Below are 16,129 nucleotides of genomic sequence, written 5' to 3'. Positions count from 1 at the left end.
GTGCGAGGGCTTTCTCTAGTTGGGGCAAGCAGGGGCCACTCTTCATCGCGGTGCGCGGGCCTCTCACTATCACGGCCTCTCTTGTTGCGGAGCACAGGCTCCAGACGCGCAGGCTCAGTAATTGTGGCTCGTGGGCCCAGTTGCTCCGCGGCATGTGGGATCTTCCCAGACCAGGGCTCGAACCCGTGTCCCCTGCATTGGCAGGCAGATTCTCAACCACTGTGCCACCAGGGAAGCCCCATTCTTGGGCTTCTTTATTCCCCTTTCCCTTAGACTAAAGCCCAAGCTCCTTACCCTGGCTTACAAGACGCTCCTTCTGTTTGCCTCTGCCATCTCTCCCGTGCCATTTCTCCCCACTCTTCCTCTCCAGTCAACCAGCCACATGTGCTGTCCTCAGTTTGCAGAAGATGCCGTAGCCTTTCCTTCCTGTGGCTTTCCTGTCCACCGTTCCCTCTGCCTGGTCATTCTTACTTAGCTCGACCCTTTCCTTTCCCCGTTTCCCTTTGGCTGATCCTCTTCATCTTTCAGATCCTATCTTGAATGTCACTTCCCCAAGGGTTCCCTGACCATTAGACAAGGTTATTTTATTTTCCTGTAGCTCTTTGTGCTACTTGTGCTTTAACGCATCGGGCTTGGATAGAATTCATCCTGTTTAGTTGTCCATCTCGCTGTGTTAGAAGGTGTGCCCCATGAGGGTAGGAACTTTTCTGTTCTGCTCCTGGTGGTATCCTCATCTCTTGACACGGTACCTGGCACATAGTAGATATTCAGTAAATACTTGCTGAATGAATACGTGAAAGAAGGAAAGAAAGGAAGAAGGGTAAAATTCTATGCATTTGCAATAAGAAAGCAAGCCCAGCAGGCAGCAGCTGTACCTTCTTCCTCTCTTTTCTTGCCATGCTCCTCCCTACCTCCTACCCCATTTCTGTTAGGTACAGGGACTTCCCTACCAATACAGGCCCTGTTTTAGTTATCACCTCAAAGGAAGTAATGGCCTTCCCTCTCAATAATGTTACAGACCCTGAGTAGAGTTATCCATGCAAATTTTTCCCAAGTTCAAGTTCCTCATTGCTCCCATTTATATGAGAAGTGATACGGGCCCATGTTGGATCTAGCTAAACTGCATAGATGGCTTTAGATGATCTTTCTCTGCTAGCAAAAAGTTTCCAGTCCAATAAACTTCGCTTAATACTTTCTCTACCCATCTTGATGTCACTGCTGCGATATGTTTAATAGTAGTGACTCAGAGTGATTCAGTGCTAACGTCATTATTATCTTCAGTTGAATATTTATTTCTCTTATTTTGATTTCTATAAGTACAGATCGTTTGGCCCTTTCTGCTCATTTTTAAAATTGTTACAGAAGCTCTTGGTATTGGATAGGGCAGGGAGAGCTTCAGGGACTACCTTCTAGTAATAAAGATGGTCAATATCATATTGACTTTAGAAGTGGGTGAATCCAGCCTCATTGGTGCCTGTGTCTGTATCTGTGCTGTCTCCCCATGAGGTGATGTTGCAGAGCAATTTAAAAAGTGGGCTCCAGAATCAAAGCCCACCTCTGGAACCTTCTTGCTGATTAACTCAGAGCAAGGTACTTAACTTTGCTGGGACCCAGTTTCCTTACCAGTCAAATGAGGGTAATAATAGTATCTACATCTTACAGTTTTAATGAGGGTTAAATGAGGTACTGCATGTAATGTGCTTAGCATGGTGTTGGCACGTGTTCAACACATGCCAGTAATTGTAAATAGGTCTCTGGGATTAGCATAAGACTTGCCTATTGTAATTATTTGCATAAATGGGAAAAAAAGTAGTAGTTAATTAGCTTTGCCGGAAAAAAGTGGTTTAAGGTGCCAAGTGCAAAGAGCCTTGGGCTGGAAGCCAGGAGATTGTCTTAACTCTGCCACTTGCTAATTACCCATCTGAGGGTCCAGTCACCAGCTCTCTGTCTTCACTTGTTTTGTTTTGTTTTTTTTTTAATTAATTTATTTATGGCTGTGTTGGGCCTTCGTTTCTGTGCGAGGGCTTTCTCTAGTTGTGGCAAGCAGGGGCCACTCTTCATTGCAGTGCGCGGGCCTCTCACTATCGCGGCCTCTCTTATTGCGGAGCACAGGCTCCAGACGCGCAGGCTCAGTAGTTGTGGCTCACGGGCCCAGTTGCTCCGCGGCATGTGGGATCTTCCCAGACCAGGGCTCGAACCCGTGTCCCCTGCATTGGCAGGCAGATTCTCAACCACTGCGCCACCAGGGAAGCCCAGCTCTCTGTCTTGAGATGAGGTTTGCACCAAATCAGCTCTGCTGTACTTTCTAATGTTATTAGCATTTTGTGAGTCCAGGAATGAGTGGTTATTTCATTTTAAATACCACACTAGGGTAGACACTGAATAAATATTTGCTAAGTTGAATGGAATCTGCTGACTTTATCTCTGGAATGTAGATGATTTTTTTAAAAAGCTTTTTCTGCATCTGTTGAGATGATTGTATTTTTTTTTTTAAATAAATTTATTTATTTATTTTTGGCTGCGTTGGGTGTTCATTGCTGCGCACAGGCTTTCTCTAGTTGCGGCGAGCTGGGGCTACTCTTCGTTGTGGTGTGTGGACTTCTCATTGCGGTTGCTTCTCTTGTTGCAGAGCATGGGCTCTAGGCGCGCGGGCTTCAGTAGTTGCGGCTCGTGGGCTTAGTTACTCCACAGCATGTGGGATCTTCCCCCACCAGGGCTTGAACCTGTGTCCCCAGCATTGGCAGGCGGATTCTTAACCACTGCGCCACCAGGGAAGTCCCGATGATTTAGTTCTATGATATTGAATCGTAATGACAGAAAACAATGGTGGTGATATTGAGATTTAAAAAAAAAAAAAAAAAAAGACAAAATGAAAAGCCAGAGACAAGCTGTATATCAGGGCTGTGGTAACAAAGTACCACACACTGAGCGGCTTAAACAATAGAAATATATAGTTTCATAGTTGTGGAGGCTGGAAGTCCAAAATCAAGGTTTCAGCGGGGCTGGTTCCTTCTGAGGATTCTGAGAGACAGTCTGTTCCATGCTTCTCTTCCAGTTTCTGGTGCTTTGCTGCCAATCTTTGGTGTTCCTTGAACTTCTGCTGCATCACCTCGATCTGCCTTTATCTTCACATGGTGTTCTTTCTGTGTGCATGTCTTGTCCAAATTTCCCTTTTTTATAATGACACCCATCATATTGAATTAGGGGCCCACCCTACTCTAGTATGAGCTCATCTTAACTTATTACATCTGCAGTGACCAAGGTCACATTCTGAGGTGCTGGAGTTAGGAAGCATGTCAACATATGAATCTTTGGGTGATGCAATTCAACTCCTAACAGGCTGCTTATCCTGTCCTTTTTGTACAACTATTCATCTCTCCATCCTTCTTTCTTACCTTCCTTCCTTTCTTCCAATAAACTTTACTGTGTAATACAAGCAGATGGATAACAGACAATTTTAGAAGCATCTTTAAAGCTTTACATAAATGGCCTCGAGCTAATTCTCAGCAGTTAACTTTTTAATTTGTGGCTTACTCATGACTTTTGTTTCCATCTCATTTCCTTTTTTTTTTTTTTCTATTGCTGCCCCTCTTACTTTACTCTTCCTAACTCTTTCTTCTTCACCCAATTCACCTAATTTTCCTTCTTCACTGAGCATTTCACTTGTTATAAATAGATAGTTCTGCCACCAGATGGTGTGCAAGGCCTGGGAAAGGATTTGAAACACACTGGCCGATGTGGCAGCTTTTCAACATTTTATCTCAGGAAGAAAGTTGACATAATAAGCCAAAAATGAGATCCTGAGATTGTGTAGATTTTACTTCTCTATATATGTTTTCTCTTCCTGTACTGTGGAAGCAGAAACCTGAGCTGGAAATCTTGAGGGAAAAAAAACAGTTAAAAATTTTGATGAATAAGAGTTAACAGGAGACACTGATCTGAGAATAGTTTCAACAGTAATATTAGGCTGAGAGGTGGAAGCCAGGTTCTGGGGTCTGAGGGCCACTTCCTCAAACAGGTAGATTCAGAAACCACAAAAAAAGGGGAAATCTGTTGAGCGCAATAAAGCTGTAGAAAGGCATTCGTGAAATACGGCTCTTCAGCTGTCATTTAATTCAGCAGTTTCAAATGAGGCCTGCAGCCCAAATGCAGCTCACAGACCACAGCTACTCACAATGTGCTTTGTTTGGCTTGCACAGGGTTTTGTTATCATTATTCCTATTAATTGCCAATATTAAAACAGTCCCATTATTTCACGTAATCATCCAGGTTTCAGGCTTCTTCTGGAAAAAAGAAAAAAATATCTGAAGGCCTGGCAATACTGGCTGAATGTTTTTTCTTGGCAATACCTTCCTATGGCTGAGTTGAGGCTGTCCCTTCAGATGGAACTTGTGATTTACAGTTTGACTTTGTGTCTTGCACCCCTTTTGAATACGGAACCCTTACTCTCATTGAAAATGTTGCCTGCCTCTGCCCAGCCTGTGAAAGGTATTTGAATACGTGACCCTGCTCTCCTGTTAAAGGAGGAGATGAGGCCCAGAGAGGGGAGCTGACAGCAGATTCAGTGCCGCACCTGCCCCGGAATTCCCGCTGAGCCCTGTTGCCCCGTGAAAGAGAAACTGGTGGGGAAGGTGTGAGCGTGACCCGCCACAGAAGTGTGATGCAGTTCAAACAAAGAGTCAGGAGGGAAGGTGAAAAACCTGAACACCTGTTACTCAATTATAGAAGAAGAAACTAGAGCCATACACAGACACACAAGTGAAAAAATGAGGAACCCCCAAGTAAACACCTTACAGGGAACTTGGAGAGAACTAACAAATACATGATCAGAATACCACTGGTCAGCAGTTCAAAGAAAGAAAGGAACCCTAAAGGACTACCTGCACGTTTGGGCTATCTCTGGACCAAACTCCTTATTTAAGCATTGAGAAGGTGGTTGATGAGACAGAGTGACTGAGAAGGCAAGGTAGCAAATCAGCTAGAAATTGGATGGTTTATTATCCAAAGAAACAGCAGAATGCCTTTCTGGGTACCTATGAAATGGCTGTCACAGACACTTTCCATCAGAATGTGGGGACCAATGAGTGGAAAAGTGACGGGATAGACATGGAGTGATTCCAAAGGTGGAAGCAGGGAATTTTTTGCTTGCCTCAATGAAGATAAATGGGATTGTAAATGGGCTGGGCTGACTCCTGGATGATTCGTTAGCCATAGCAAGTATTTATTGAGAGCTTACTCTGTGCTAGGCTCCGCACTAAAAGGTAGACGTGTGACATCATCGTATCCCTCTAACATTACTGATGTCATTACTGTTGTCATCCCTACTTTATAGTTGAGGAGACTGAGGACCAGAGAGGTCAGGTAACTTGTCCAAGTCCACTTAGCTCAAATGACAGAACCAGGATTCAAATGCAAACTCTCAAGCTGCCTATCACCAGAGTCTTCCCACTTAACAACCAACCTGCTCTACTGCCCCCCAGCCCTGGCCAAGGCCTGGCCTAGTGATAAATGCCCTTCATGTCCTGAATCCAATTTGGGTTGGCCTGGTGGTAAACGCACAGCATGTCCTGGATCAAATCTGAAACAGCGGTGGAGGTACACCACTGTTTGGGCTGGGTGACATATAACGAGTTTGAAAAAACCAAAATTTAAATTTCCAGGGAACTCCCTGGTGGTCCAGTGGTTAGGATTCAGTGCTTTCACTGCCAGGGGCCTGGTTTCAATCCCTGGTTGGGGAACTAAGATCCTGTAAGCCGTGTGGTATGGCCAAAAAAAAAAAAAAAAAAATTTCCAGCATGCAACTAGTTAGTTTCAAAGAGTCACTAAGTTAGAGGTCTAGCCAGTTGTCCATGAACCTTTGTCCTAAGGACACGAGTAAATGACTTCTGGGAAACTTTGTGGTCTGACATCATCTTCTTTTTTTTTTTCAAATTGCGGTTTTTCTTTTTCTTATTTTTTTTTAAATTAATTGATTAATTAATTTATTTTTATGGCTGTGTTGGGTCTTCGTTTCTGCGCGAGGGCTTTCTCTAGTTGCGGCAAGCGGGGGCCACTCTTCATCGTGGTGCGCGGGCCTCACACTACCGCGGCCTCTCTTGTGGCGGAGCACAGGCTCCAGACGCGCAGGCTCAGTAATTGTGGCTCACGGGCCCAGCTGCTCCGCAGCATGTGGGATCTTCCCAGACCAGGGCTCGAACCCGTGTCCCCTGCATTGGCAGGCGGATTCTCAACCACTGCGCCACCAGGGAAGCCCTGACATCATCTTCTTATTTCCACCTGGGGCATGCTGGTAACATCTATAATAAAGGTAGATCACTGGAAGCTTAAGCAAATGACCTTTTTGGAGAGAAGGAAACTTGGCTTGTGGAAGAGGGAACTGGAGCCCAATGAGAAGGTGAATACATGAGGCTGGTGAAGAAGCAGTGGATATCCCTTCTTTCTACTTTCTGGAAACCCCTCTGATAGGGGTTCTGACCAAAGGGAGATGCATGAGAGGCAGCAGCCTTGGAGGGTTAGTCTTGTCACTTTCAGAGCAGGCTTAGAGGAAGGAAATCAGGCTAATTGTTAAAGGGATCATTCCTACGTGCAAGTATCAACTGTGGGACCCCAAAGGAATGAGTGCCCAGACCAGTTGTGGGTAACATTTTTTACAACTGATCTAGCAGAGAGAATAGGGCAGCGGGAGCTCTTGGTTTTTAAACGTTATTAACCTCTTCTGGCCAGAGAACTATTAAGCCGGACAGGATAAGCTGCCAGAAGATCTGGCAAATACAGCAAGTGAGAGTTGAGTTTATTGCATCTGGAGAAAAGTAATCCCAGTTACAAGCATATGATCCCAGTAAAACCCCAAACCACAGTGTTCTCTAACCCTTATAGAAAACTCAGTTCTCTACTCAGAATATTAATAAAGGGCTAGTTGCCGTTTCTCAAAATTCAACACTTCCACCAATATTTACTAAGTCCCTGTTATGAGCAAAGAGTCAAGTTAGACATGATCCAGGAAGAAACATGCAAAATGATAAGGGAATTGAGAAACCCATGGTATGAAAAGAAGCTTCAGAGGTGAATGTCTTTGCTGCACAGGTGAAAGCTAAGGGGGATGTATAGTGAATTGTTAGTACATGAAGGATAGGTACAGAATCTGCAAAAACTTTTTAATCCATCCTCTCTTTTTAAAAATTATATTAGGAACAGTAAAATTCTGGTCAAATGTTATGTGCTTGAAGTAAAATCAGGGCATAAAATGTATTATTCCACCTGGAAGCTAGTAAACTAATGGCACTCTTATTCATGAACTGGTACAGGTTGAAAAATAAAACTGCCTCAGATAAAATCAAATGAGAGCTCATAACTGATAGTTTAGAATAGTTAATGTATTTAAGGATTTTTCCCTCTAAATTTCAGAGTTTAATATTAGGAGGGAGAAGAGAAAATATCTTAGAATACGTTTTTTTAAAACTAAATTTATTTTTTATTTCTATTTATTTATTTTTGGCTGCATTGGGTCTTCGTTGCTGCCCGCAGGCTTTCTCTAGTTGCGGTGAGCAGGGACTACTCTTCGTTGTGGTGCGCAGGCTTCTCATCGCGGTGGCTTCTTTTGTTGCAGAGCATGGGCTCTAGGCACATGGGCTTCAGTAGTTGTGGCACACAGGATTAGTTGCTCCGTGGCATGTGGGATCTTCCTGGACCAGGGATTGAACCCGTATCCCCTGCACTGGCAGGCGGATTCTTAACCACTGCGCCACCAGGGAAGTCCCTCAGAATATGCTTTTAATGTCACTGTCAAATACAGGCATTCCACCATCCCTTATTTATTTATTTTTAATTCCTTAAAAAAATTTAAAATCTAAGTAATATAGGTACATAGTTAAAAAAAATCAAACAGACATATTTATAATGAAACACAGCAGCTCTTTTCGTTTACCACGTTCTTCTCCTAGAGGTAATTACTTTCAATAATTGCAGTCTTTCTTTGGGTAGTTACGTCTACATTTCTAAATAATATGCTTACGCTGGCAGTTTTCTACTCCTAATTCTTTACATTGTCTCCTGCCTTCCTGTCATGGTAATTGGGCATTTACTTCCTTCTCACACACGTATTTCCTCACTTCTCTTTCTCCCAAAGTAGTTTTAAGGATGATGATTTCTTGCTTGTATCATTTCTTTTTCTGGAGTTTATATTTTTTCCACTGGCCTGGTTTTCTATGTATCTATCCCTGTTTTTTCCCACCAATGCACTAGCAGATCTTTCAGATGGCTATCAATATTTTTTCCAACTGTAAAAAGAAATGAAATGATCAATAAATTCTATTTCTCCCTTCCCCTCCCCCTCCTCCAGCCTCCGTCTGGAATGCTGGCTTTCTTGGTCTGATATGTGGCTGTCATTCTGGCCTTTCCTTTCAGCATCATTTTGCTTTGGGTTCCCTGTGCCCTAGGTAACCATATCTAATTCTTTTCTCCTCTTTGCTCAGAGACGTCTTGCAGTGGCTTCCTAAGAAAGATATACTGAGTGCAAATTTCTTTATTTTTCTCTCTTTATTTTTAGTCTTTGCAAGTGTGAAAATTCAAAGGTCGTTTCCCCTCTTTCACTCGATTGATAATTTGGTTGGATGTAGGCCTGTAGTCTTCCAACAAATGCAGGTGAGGAGTCCAATGTTCTTTTGTTTTGTTTTGTTTTTTTAAATGTTTATTTCTTCATTTATTTGGTTGTGCTGGGTCTTAGTTGCGGCAGGTGGACTCCTTAGTTGTGGCACATGGGCTCCTTCGTTGCGGCATGTGGGCTCCTTAGTTGTGGCATGCAAACTCTTAGTTGTGGCGTGCATGTGGGATCTAGTTCCCTGACCAGGGATTGAACCCAGGCCCCTGCACTGGGAGAGTGGATTCTTAACCACTGCGCCACCAGGGAAGTCCCCTGATGCTCTTTTGATTGCTGATCCATTGAGTGTGAACTTTTTTTTTTTTTTTTTTTGAGTGTGAACTTTTTGTCCTCCTGGAATTTCTTAGGCTGCTCTCCTTATCATAACTGTTCTGAAGTTTCATGCAATGTACTTTTAAGATTCATTGTGCTGGGCACGTGATGAGCCTTCTAATCTAAAGTCCCATCTTGTTAGACCTAGGACATTTTTTGAATTCTTTCTTTGAGATTTTCTTCCTCTCCATTATCTCTGTTGTAGCTCTCTGGATTTTGCACCTTCTGGGTTGACCCCTTATTAGTTTTATTTTTTCCTCTAATTTTCCATCTGTTTTTCTGTTTGTTCCGATCTCTTAGAGAATCCTCTGACTTTATTTTGGTTATTTTAATTTGCAAGAGTTTTTTTCTCTTTTTTCCCCAATAGAATGCTGTTTTTGTTTTATTGATGTAGGAACTCCATCTTCTTTGAACTCTCTGAGCATATTCATGTTTGTGTGTGTGCGTGTATGTGTGTAACAGTTTGTCCTGCTCCATGCTTTCTTACTGTATCCAGTGCTTAATTTTTTTCTATTTGTTTTTTTCAGTCTCTTTCTTTGACATCAGAGACTATTCTCAAATGTCTGGTAATCCTTGGCCTCTGCTCATATTTAAAAGTGGGTGCTAAGATGCTAATAGGCAGTTCTGAGGGCATAGTCAGGTGGCCTGGAAATCTCCATTGTTAGTACCTAGAGGTCTTTTCTCTGCCATTTAGTGTCTCCAGGGAGGAATCATTCCATTTCCTGATTAGGAGATGTGTTTTTTATACAACAGAGTTGGTGGTAGAGGTGCAGGGACATGTTTCTCTTTTAGTGAAGATACATATATAGCTTTGCAGGCTCTGAATTACGTTTAAGGTCCAGGAGGGTTGCAGGTGTCTCTAAATATTTCTTCTTACGGGCATAGATTGCTTGTGTAAGGTCTCTGAGAGCCTTAAGTAGAGAAGAAATACGGCATTGCACAAATTTGAGCTTCTCAGGTTGAGTAAACCATGCCTTGTTTGGATCATCATTGGCAGCTGCTTGCTATCCATTACTGACTGGGGGCCAGAGGAAGCTGAGCTAAGAGGTGCTTCAACTGCATGACCTCCACTAAATTTCTGTGCCCTTGAATAAAGCAGCTGGGAACTTACTGAGGAGTGCTTGTATGTGCATGTGTGCTATGTGTGTACACATGCGTGAGTGTCCTCACTTAGCTGTAATCCCCTGGAAATGCCATGGGTGGTCCATGCCAACCACTCTGTAGGTGGACCTTTAGCCAGTGTCCCTGTTTTTAGAACTTTGTGGAGCCATGGTACCCACAAGTGCTGCCCTCAGGCTTTCTCTGGGAGAGTTGGCTGGTTTGTCTTTGTAATCTACCTCTTAAGCTACGATTTTCCTTATTTTGCTAAGTTAGTTATCAGTCTTCTGTCTCCTTCCATCTTCCAAAGATTTGTTGAAATCTCTTGGCTGCTATCACATCCCCTGTCATTCTCCTAGTCTTTGAGGGTTAATGCATTTAAGAAACTTCTACTATTGTCATTTTAGTGACATTTTGGGAGGTAGAGGAGATAAAGCCCTGTGGTTTAATTCAATATGTTTACTTTGGGTTTTTTTTTTTTTTTGTATTCTTTATGATGATTAAAAGCACTTCAAGGTAAAGAACCAAGTTTTACGTTGTAGGTTCATAGTGCACAGAGTAGGCCCTCAGTAAATATGCGTTGAGTGAATAAATGATCTGTGCCCTAAGGTCTCTAAAATACAATTAATTCAGCCGCCAATGTGATTATTTCCTCTGCGATTGTCTCAGGTTAACCTTGAATGAGGGAGGGGAGATCTCAGTGAAATCAGATGCCTTACCTAAGGCCAGAGCATTTGGGCCAAATGTAAGAAGTCAGCCTTGCTCATCACACTTCGTTGGATGTTATGGTTGTTTCTGGAGTTGGTGTTTCCCAGAAGAGGATTACCAATCAGCCTCTCCATTATTCCTTTCTTGCCAGCACTATTATTGAAACAAAATACCTGGGTGTTCTGAAGTCAGTTGAAGTTTGTTTATGACATCAACTTGAGTTGAAGTTGGCTCTTTGTAAATATTGGAAAAAAACCCAAACCCTCCCAATTGCCTTTTTCTCATACTCTCAAGCTAATGCTAATTAAAAATGGTATTTGATTAACCTCTTGAAACATATTATCCAAATATGCCTTGAATGACTAAACTGATAAATTGAATACAATTAATTGCTCGAGGTGATGAACTCCTGTGAATCACTACAATTCATTCCACCAGTTTTCTCATGCTACACTGTTAACTCTGGAGAGCGAGCGACACTACTTCTCCCTCAGAGCAGAACTTGAGAGGATGAAATCTGTCAACACTGTCTTATGCAATGCAATTATTGGATAAACTTGAACCTATTTGTTACTTCTTTTGAATTTGAAACACATTTTTATATTTTAAATCGCTTTATGGATGTGTGTATTACGTTCCTGATCATCCTTTCTCTTTGAATTCATTGTTAGAATGAAAAAGAGTTATTTGTTTATTGTCTACCTTGTTGAGCGGTTTAAGAAGGCAGGCACTTGATCTTGAGAGAAAGTTGCAATAAACGAAATAGAAAGTAATCCATAATTAAACTCAGCAATAGTTCCAGCCACTCACTGGAGCTCCTTGATCTGAGCTCCTTAAATTAAAAGCGACATTTATCTATGAAGTAATCCTGGAGGAATTGTAACAATGATGGTTTTGAAATCTGATAATAGAACCAATAAGAAGACATGAAACCAGGGTAGTTTCTTCCGGAAGGAAAGGACTCCAGGTACACTTTAAAGTCTGTCTTCAAGTATTTGTCTTTTAATATGCTCTGTGGATAAAATCAGGGAAAATCGGTTTAAATTGTAACAGAAAAGATTTAGGTTAGATGTGAAGAAGAAAATTTTCTGACAGGAAATGCAAAGTAAACACCAAGAAAATGTGTGGATTTCATTTCTCTAGCAAAGGTCTGACCAGTCACTAGAAATAGGATTGAAGAGTCTTAGCCACCGGTGATAATCCAAAGGTGAACCTTGTTCTCAAGATCCTGGGGTTTTATTATTCTATTCCGATTCAATTGTGTACTTTTAGAATATCACTTTTATGATGGTCTCTTCTTGGAAGCAAAAAATACCTTTCTCAATGTGATTCTTAGAAAGCGGTAGCTGTGTTTCATTATTGAATTATCTATACCTGTGCTGATAGTGAAACGTGTATTTAAGAAAATGCTCTGTTCTAAGCAGATGCTTAAAATTCCAGACTGAGGGTGATTTTTCTTAAAGCTGCTAGTTGAGCAGGGCTTTTTTTTTTTTTTAATATTTCATGAACATCTTTTATTTATTTATTTATTTATCTATTCATGGCTGTGTTGGGTCTTCGTTTCTGTGCGAAGGCTTCCTCTAGTTGTGGCGAGCGGGGGCCACTCTTCATCGCGGTGCGCTGGCCTCTCACTATTGCGGCCTCTCTTGTTGCGGAGCACAGGCTCCAGACGCGCAGGCTCAGCAATCGTGGCCCACGGGCCTAGTTGCTCCGCAGCATGTGGGATCCTCCCAGACCACGGCTCGAACCCGTGTCCCCTGCATTGGCAGGCGGATTCTCAACCACTGCGCCACCAGGGAAGCCCGAGCAGGGCTTTTTAACTTGCTTTCTTTTCACTGGCCATGTCTTGGTTTTCAAGTCCTTATTAACAGATGTTTCCTTTCTAAGAAAGAATAGAGTTTATTAAGAAGACCTCAACAGACACATGAAAGAATGCTCAACATCATTAATCATTAGAGAAATGCAAATCAAAACTACAATGAGATATCATCTCACACCAGTCAGAATGGCCATCATCAAAAAATCTAGAAACAATAAATGCTGGAGAGGGTGTGGAGGAAAGGGAACACTCTTGCACTGTTGGTGGGAATGTAAATTGATACAGCCACTATGGAGAACAGTATGGAGGTTCCTTAAAAAACTACAATACGACCCAGCAATCCCACTACTGGGCATGTACCCTGAGAAAACCATAGTTCAAAAAGAGTCATGTACCAAAATGTTCATTGCAGCTCTATTTACAATAGCCAGGACATGGAAACAACCTAAGTGTCCATCATCGGATGAATGGATGAAGAAGATGTGGCACATATATACAATGGAATATTACTCAGCCATAAAAAGAAATGAAATGGAGGTATTTGTAATGAGGTGGATGGAGTTAGAGTCTGTCATACAGAGTGAAGTAAGTCAGAAAGAGAAAAACAAATACAGTATGCTAACACATATGTACGGAATCTAAGGAAAAAAAAAAGGCCATGAAGAACCTAGTGGCAAGACGGGAATAAAGACACAGACCTACTAGAGAATGGACTTGAGGCTATGGGGAGGGGGTGGGGTGAGATGTGACAGGGTGAGAGAGTGGCATGGACATATATACACTACCAAATGTAAAATAGCTAGCTAGTGGGAAGCAGCCGCATAGCACAGGGAGATCAGCTCAGTGCTAAGTGACCACCTAGAGGGGTGGGATGGGGAGGGTGGGAGGGAGGGAGATGCAAAAGGGAAGAGATATGGGAACATATTGTATATGTATAACTGATTCACTTTGTTGTAAAGCAGAAACTAACACACCATTGTAAGGCAATTATACTTCAATAAAGATGTTTAAAAAAAAAAAAAGAAGACCTCAAATTCTATAGGTTGGGGGAGGGGATGCTGTGAGGAGAGGGCTTGGTCTGTTGGTCTTTGGATTTATCCGCCGACTGAGTTTGTACGATTTGTGCTGTGACATTCAGAGCCAAATCTCTTTAATAAAAAGAGTTGAATATTTTATTTGTAGAAAGTTTTAAAATTTTAATTATTTTGGCTCCTAGTATATATTGTTCCCTCCATGACACAATTAACCTCAATAATGAATTTTATTTTTTTAAAGACAAAACAAACACACCACAGAATAAATTATGATTCTAAACTTGATCTTCTCATACTGTGGATTGAGAAAACTTAATCTCATAAAATAAAGATCGGACCATCTGACAATTTCTGAAAAACAAATCTTCTGTACCTCCCAGGCGCCACAGTAAATTTCTACAGCGTCTTCTATTCATTGAAAGCTTTCAAAATTCATTGAAATAGGAATGTGCATTTCAAATACACACTTTGAAACTTAATTGAAAATAAAATCAGGTTTCTTCCTAATGTGGTCAACACACTATTTATATTGTAAACATTTACTGTGATGCCAAACTGTATCTTGAGATGGTTGATTCTAAAACTCTCAGCCAAGTAACCCACAAAGTGGAGTAAAGAGCTTACATTTGAGACTTAGTTTGAACTTTGAGAAAGGTGCCAAGAACGCCCAATGGGACAAGGACAGTCTCTTTAATAAATGGTGTTGGGAAAACTAACATCCACACACAGAAGAATGAAATTGGACCATTATCTCACTTCACATACAAAAATCAACTTAGAATGATTAAAGACTTAAATGTAAGGCCTGAAACTGTAAAACTATTAGAAGAAAACCTACGGAAAATGCTTCTTGACATTGATATTGACATTGACGTTGATCTGGGCAATTTGGATACGACTCTAGAAGCACAAGCAACAAAAGCAAAAATAGGCAAATGGGATTGCATCAAACTAAAAAGCCTCTGCACAGCAAAGGAGACAACAAAGTAAAGAGACAACGTATGGAATAGAAGAAAATTTTTGCAACCATACATCTGTTAAGGGGTTAATACCCAAAATGTATAAGGAATTCAAACAAGTCAATAGCAAGAAAACAAATTATCCAATTTTAAAAAAATGGGCAAAAGACCTGAATAGACATATCTCCAAAGAAGACATACCGATGCCCAACAGGTATATGAAAATATGCTCAATATCACTAATCATCAGGGAAATGCCAATCAAAACCACAATGAGACATCATCTTATACCTGTTAGAATGGTTATTATCAAAAAGATAGGAGATAAGAAGTGTTGGTGAAGGTGTGAAGAAAAGGGAACCCTTGCACACTGTTTGTGGGAATGTAAATTGGGATAGCCATTATGGAAAATAGTATGGAGGTCCCTCAAACAATTAAAAAATAGCAATACCATATGATAGTACTTTTGGGTATATTTCCAAGGGAAATCTTACTTCTGGGTATATTTCCAAAGGAAATGAAATCAGTTTCTCAAAGAGATATCTGCACTCCCATGTTCATTGCAGTGTTATTCACAATAGCTAAGACATGTAACCAACCTAAGTGTCCATTGACAGATGAATGGATAAAGAAAGTATGCTGTGTGTATGTGTATACATATGTACATACACATACAATGGAATATTATTCAGCCTTAAAAAGAAGGAAATTTGTAACAATGTGGATGAACCTAGAAGACATCATGCTAAATGAAATAAGACAGGCACAGAAAGACAGATACTACTAAAAACATCAAACTCACAGAAGCAGAGAGTAGAACAGTGGTTACAAGGGATGGGGAGGTGGGAGAAATGGAGAGACGCTGGTCAATGGGAACAAAGTTGCAGTTATGTAAGATGAATAAATCTAGAGATCTGGTGTACAGCATGCTGACTATAGTTTATGATACTAGATTGAATACAGGAAATTTGCTAAGAGAGTATATTTCAGGTGCTGTCATCATACAGAAAAACTGAGAACTGTGTGAGGAGATAATATGTTAATTAGCTTGACTATAGTAATCACTTCACCATGTATATGTATACCAAATCATCATGCTGTACACCTTAAATATATATATAATTTTTATTAAAAAATTAGAATATGGTCCCCTTCTAGTTTTCTCACTTTTCCCCCTTGCTTCATCCTTATTTCCTTCCCTTACTTCTCTTCTTTATGTCTATATTATCATTTGGTTTCTATACTTGTGATGTGAAGCAAGAGTATAATTTTTAAAGTAAACCCTTCTACTGTTTTTAACTTTTTTTTTGGCTTGTGAAGGAAGAATTTAATATTTTCTCAAAAGAGTTCTGTTCTGCCTTGATATATTTTTTCTCACTATGAGTCTGTGACTCATGAAAGAAAACTTATCTCTCTCCTATAGTATAAATAAGCTATGTTTGTGGTGTATACATTTCTTTGTTCTTTTTCGGTTAAATGTAATTGTCAGATGGGATAGTTTTCATGCTGGTAATTATTTTTTTCCTCTGTTCAGAATAATCCT

General features: G+C 41.0%; 1 protein-coding gene across 5 annotated transcripts in view; it reads left to right on the top strand.

Moving 5' to 3' along the window:
* Window positions 1–16,129, top strand: part of AP1S3 (adaptor related protein complex 1 subunit sigma 3) — a 58,990-nt gene that overhangs the window by 23,258 nt on the left and 19,603 nt on the right. For 4 of the 5 annotated variants that reach the window (XR_009009141.1, XR_009009139.1, XR_009009140.1 and 1 more), the window contains exon 2: window positions 8,546–8,640. The exons of the other annotated variant lie outside the window; for it this stretch is intronic. Coding sequence is in view for 1 of the 4 variants with exons in the window: in XM_057551982.1 (XP_057407965.1) it covers window positions 8,635–8,640 (6 nt within the window). In the remaining 3 variants the exon portion in view is untranslated. The remainder of the gene's footprint in view (window positions 1–8,545; window positions 8,641–16,129) is intronic. 5 annotated transcript variants of the gene reach the window in all.

Source organism: Balaenoptera acutorostrata, chromosome 8, assembly GCF_949987535.1.
Source record: "Balaenoptera acutorostrata chromosome 8, mBalAcu1.1, whole genome shotgun sequence".
Classification (NCBI taxonomy): Eukaryota; Metazoa; Chordata; class Mammalia; order Artiodactyla; family Balaenopteridae; genus Balaenoptera; species Balaenoptera acutorostrata.
Note: the sequence above shows the minus strand (reverse complement) of the source record. Positions and strands in the feature narration are given on the sequence as shown.